The 4395-nt window shown below is 36.8% G+C and overlaps 1 protein-coding gene across 1 annotated transcript; it reads left to right on the top strand.

The window, feature by feature from the left end:
- Window positions 1-1243: 1243 nt before the first annotated feature.
- On the top strand, window positions 1244-3664 carry NPVF (neuropeptide VF precursor; the record flags this gene model as incomplete). The annotated part of the gene is made up of 2 exons (XM_082499157.1): window positions 1244-1384; window positions 3236-3664. 2 exons carry the CDS (start codon window positions 1244-1246, stop codon window positions 3662-3664), a joined length of 570 nt encoding a protein of 189 aa, XP_082355283.1.
- Between the last annotated feature and the right edge of the window lie 731 nt (window positions 3665-4395).

The following is a 4395-nucleotide window of genomic DNA, read 5'->3' as shown; positions in this document are numbered from 1 at the left end:
AGGGACACCTTCCACTAGACCAGGTTACTTAAAGCCCCATCCAGCCTGGCTTTGAACATTTCCAGGAATGGGGCATCCACAGCTTCCCTGGGCAAACTGTTCCAATGTCTCACCGCCCTCAATAGTAAAGAATTTCTTCCTAATATCTAATCTAAATCTATCCTCTTTCAGTCCATACTATCCATGTTGCCCATATCATAAAACACGTTCTCTCTTGACAACTTTGCCAGTGCTGTTATGGAATGGACATTTTACAACGCTGGTGTTGAATTGCAAAATAGCTTACCTGGAGTGCAGTTTTCCAGTATGAGTATTTACCATGTGCAATCAGATTTATCCTTATGCAGCTGATTTTCAGTATTAACATGAGATTTAACAATCATTTCAAGAACTTAAGAATAACAAATGGAGAACAACACAATATGCTTTTTCTTACGGCAGCCTGGCTCACCAGCCTATCTAGCAACCAATTCAACGTGAGTTTTAAGGGCACATTTAGCGTGCAGCCTCGGCACAGGCAGTCCAGTGCTTTCACCATATGGAGAAAAGTGGCAGAAGCGTTTTTAAAAACTGCTGTTGGAAATCTGGCCTAAATAATATAGATCTAATATAATCTTTAAAATTTCTAAAAGCTTAACTGGTGGGTAGGGTTTTGAAAGAATGTTCCTAATTCAGTCTGAACACAAACTCACATGTTCAATTTAGAGCATAGATACTATGTACGTCAATAGATCTCATTGATGCATAACACGTCTTATGACCCGATCCACCACTTCAATAGAGAGCACTTGATTTCAATGGGCCAAATGTCCCTAGTTGTACATAACTATAAACAAGCATTATATGGTCCAAAAGGACCATTTAAGCAGAATAATCCTTCTAAGGACACTGATACAAAAGAAACGAGGTGTTTTTGTCTACTAGTGATGGAACATTGTGGCTGTTGTAGTTCCTACTGTTACAGCTCTCAAATTTAGCTAATTAAGACATATTTCACCAGAAGAAAATATTTGTAAAGTCAGCGTGTCCCTAACAAGAAGCTATGTTGGTTTAAAAGGTTCACAAAAGAAATTCCCAACATTCTTCAAATACATTTAAATGACTTCCTTAATTAATATTAACAATTGAATCTTTTGAGACTGATGTCACAGGGAAAAAAAATTTTTTGTTTTCTGATCATATAAAATGATGGCAGTTTTCCGTGCAGGTTCTGAGCTCTCTAAGTAAGATTAATTTGAGAAAAATGGAAGTCATTTCAACCAAGGAGTTTATTCTATTTGCTTTAGTTACAGTAGTCTTTCTAACATCAAATAGCACGTGCCTAGATGAACCGATGAAGTCCAGCCTGCAGAGCACAGAAGACGATGATGACAAATATTATGAGGTAAGATCTGTATTACTATGACATTATTTGGGGAAACTGTGGGTCTGATCCTGAGCACTTTGAATTTTTTAGCAAAGGTCCTCCTAACCTCATTGCACAGTATTCAGCATTACAGCACTAGCAGTATGAAAAAGGCTTATTGAAAGAAATTTCAGGAAATTCATTTGCTCAGACACACATACTGTGTAAATCAATCCATCTTTCAATTTTCTTGCAATACAGCCTTATGATCAGGTTGAGACTTTTCTGAAATGTTTCTTACTTACACAGCAGGGCCTCAATTAACATTCCTGTCAGGCATTTTATGCACATAATATAACAGATACATTATTAATCCAAAATTAATAAAGGCATGCTTGTAACATTCAAAGAATAATGATAAACGGAGAACATTATAAATCTAATATAGTTAATGGCCTTAAAATTCTACTCTGGAAATTGACTATAAAAATATCTTTGCAGGGTTGCACATTTGTTATGTCTCAATAGATGCCAAATCAAATTTGCAGTTCCTCTGTATTATTTCTCTTGTCTGCCCTGCAAGTACTTCCTCGGAAATGAGAGCCAACCTCTCTTTTTGACTCATCATCATTGGTATAATAAAGATCCTTCAAACCAAAATACACCTTTAATTATGCTAGTGAAATCCTCTGGTCTTCGGCTCACTGTCTTTTATAGACTTCAGAAGAGGTGTGCAGGTGCAATCAGAGGGATAGTTTATTTAATATTTTAATAATGGAGTATGAATTAGAATGGTTCGTCCCCCTTCTCTCCCAGTAGCTGGAGAAGCAACTGGGAAAGTCACCAAATGGGGATAAGGAACTGATGTTAGGATTAGTAGCATTTGTGTCTTTAACTGAAATTAAAAAAACATATTTATACATATTTGCTGTTAAGGCTTGGAAGCTTATTTTTATCACAAAAATAAGTTATTTTCAATATGCCCAGGGAAGGAACACTGCTATATACGAAGAGGTCATGTTGATATTACTATTTTTCAGGCAACAGCTGCCCTTTACATCAAGAGACAGGTAATATACTAGGCTCAGTTCTTCACTGTATGCCAGCAGAGACAGAGAAAGCAGATTTTGTGCCGGTTGCACAAAAATTAGGAGCCCAGGAGCTCCTAATGCATCTTGTGTAGTAGTGGAGGACTAAAGCAACTTAAAGCTCAGGGCAATCTCTATGCTGCAAGTCCAGAACAGGCATGATGTGGTCTTGACCCAAACGCTTTCTATTCATTTCTCTGGCTGTTAGCCCAGCAGGATATTGGGTCAAAAGCATTCATCCAGTGCTTAGGAAGAAATGAGCTTCAGGTAGCTTGGCCCATCCTCCTGTTCATGCAGACCAGATGAGTAAGAGACTGGGTCTGTGTCAGGTCACTAAATATAGGCAGCATCTTCCCCTCCAGACAGCTTCAGTTGGTGATATTAGCAAATATGGACCTGACAATGAGTCCTCACTAAATATAGGCAGCATCTTCCCCTCCAGACAGCTTCAGTTGGTGATATTAGCAAATGTGGACCTGACAATGAGTCCTATCCACACTTAACTGACAGCACAGGTACCAACACTTATGTCAGAAATATTTTCAACTGACACCATTTGAATAGTTGTGGATACTGATATGGAGATGTGCTCCTGTGGTCAGTGTACTGAAAAGGTAAGCCTATGAAGTAGCTCACACTGCAATGGTGTTTAGCCAATATACTTAAAAAGCATTAAATATCAAAAAAAGATTGTTACCCAGCAGCTTTCTCAGGAGATATGAAAATGATGCTTTGTGTAATTGGTAGCTGGAGTAAAGCCCTACAAAATACTAGCATCCTTTTTTTAATTATTTTTCTTTAGATTAAAGATAGTATCTTGGAAGAAAAGCAGAGGAGTCTCAACTTTGAAGAAATGAAAGATTGGGGATCAAAAAATATCATCAAAATGAACCCGCCTACAGTAAACAAGATGCCAAATTCAGTTGCTAATTTGCCTCTTAGGTTTGGAAGAAATTACCTGCAAGAAAGAAGCATTAAACCAATTGCTAATTTGCCTCTGAGATTTGGGAGAGCTTTTGTAGAGAACATACCTAGGCATGCTCCAAAGGTATCACACAGGCTTGGGAGATCTCCACTTGTTAAAAGTTCCAGTCAATCACTTCTAAACTTGCCACAGAGATTTGGGAAGTCACTTTCCATCAGTCTGTCTCAAGATGTTCAGGAATCTGAACCAGGTAATATGATGCAACTGTTCAAGCCATCTATTAAAATGCATATTAAATCGGGTTAGCGATGATCAAATACAACCATACTTCCTCAAGGGATATTCCCTAAGCATTTCAATACAAGTTCAATTTGCCAAAAGAAAGATTTGAAGTTCATCAAATCAAAAAGTCTCATCACAAGAAATAGTAGAGAATCTCTTTATGAAATCTTTTCTATTGATAAGATGTCAAATAGCCAAAGCCAAAAATGTTCATATGACAAAATTAGGTTTGACAACACTTAGATCATGTTTCATTTTGAAAAGTTTAAAGCTTTGGCAAAAAAGGTTCAGAATCATTGAAATATCCTGTTTCAGTACTATAAAATGACCAAACTAAACTACCTAAAAATTACTCTTCCATTTTCTAAATTTATGCAAATTAGAGTAAAAAAAGAGGACAAAATTACAAGCTGAAAGGTCCAGTTTTGGAAATGCTGTCTTTCCTCATACGAACCTTTTTTTTTTCAGATTGTCTTACTGAGACAATGTTTGAGAATTTGATTTTTCATTTCAAATTAAGATGAAAAATTTTTTTTGGCATCTCAGAAATTTTTTCAGGATAGGAAAAATATTTCCCACCCATTAGTAAGAATAATTTAAACCAGCTCTTCAATAACAGTCCTTATTACATCTGCTGCTTTATCTGAACCCTCTATTTGTCTTAGAACCAAGTTTCATTTGGCTACCCGACTTGCATCTGACCCATGCATAAAATAGAAGTTCAGGCCAGGAAAGATAACTGATATATCAGAAGC

Source organism: Vanellus vanellus (genome assembly GCF_965231255.1).
Source record: "Vanellus vanellus genome assembly, chromosome: 2".
NCBI lineage: Eukaryota > Metazoa > Chordata > Aves > Charadriiformes > Charadriidae > Vanellus > Vanellus vanellus.
The sequence above is the reverse complement of the archived record's forward strand: the minus strand, read 5'-3'. Positions and strand labels throughout refer to the sequence as shown.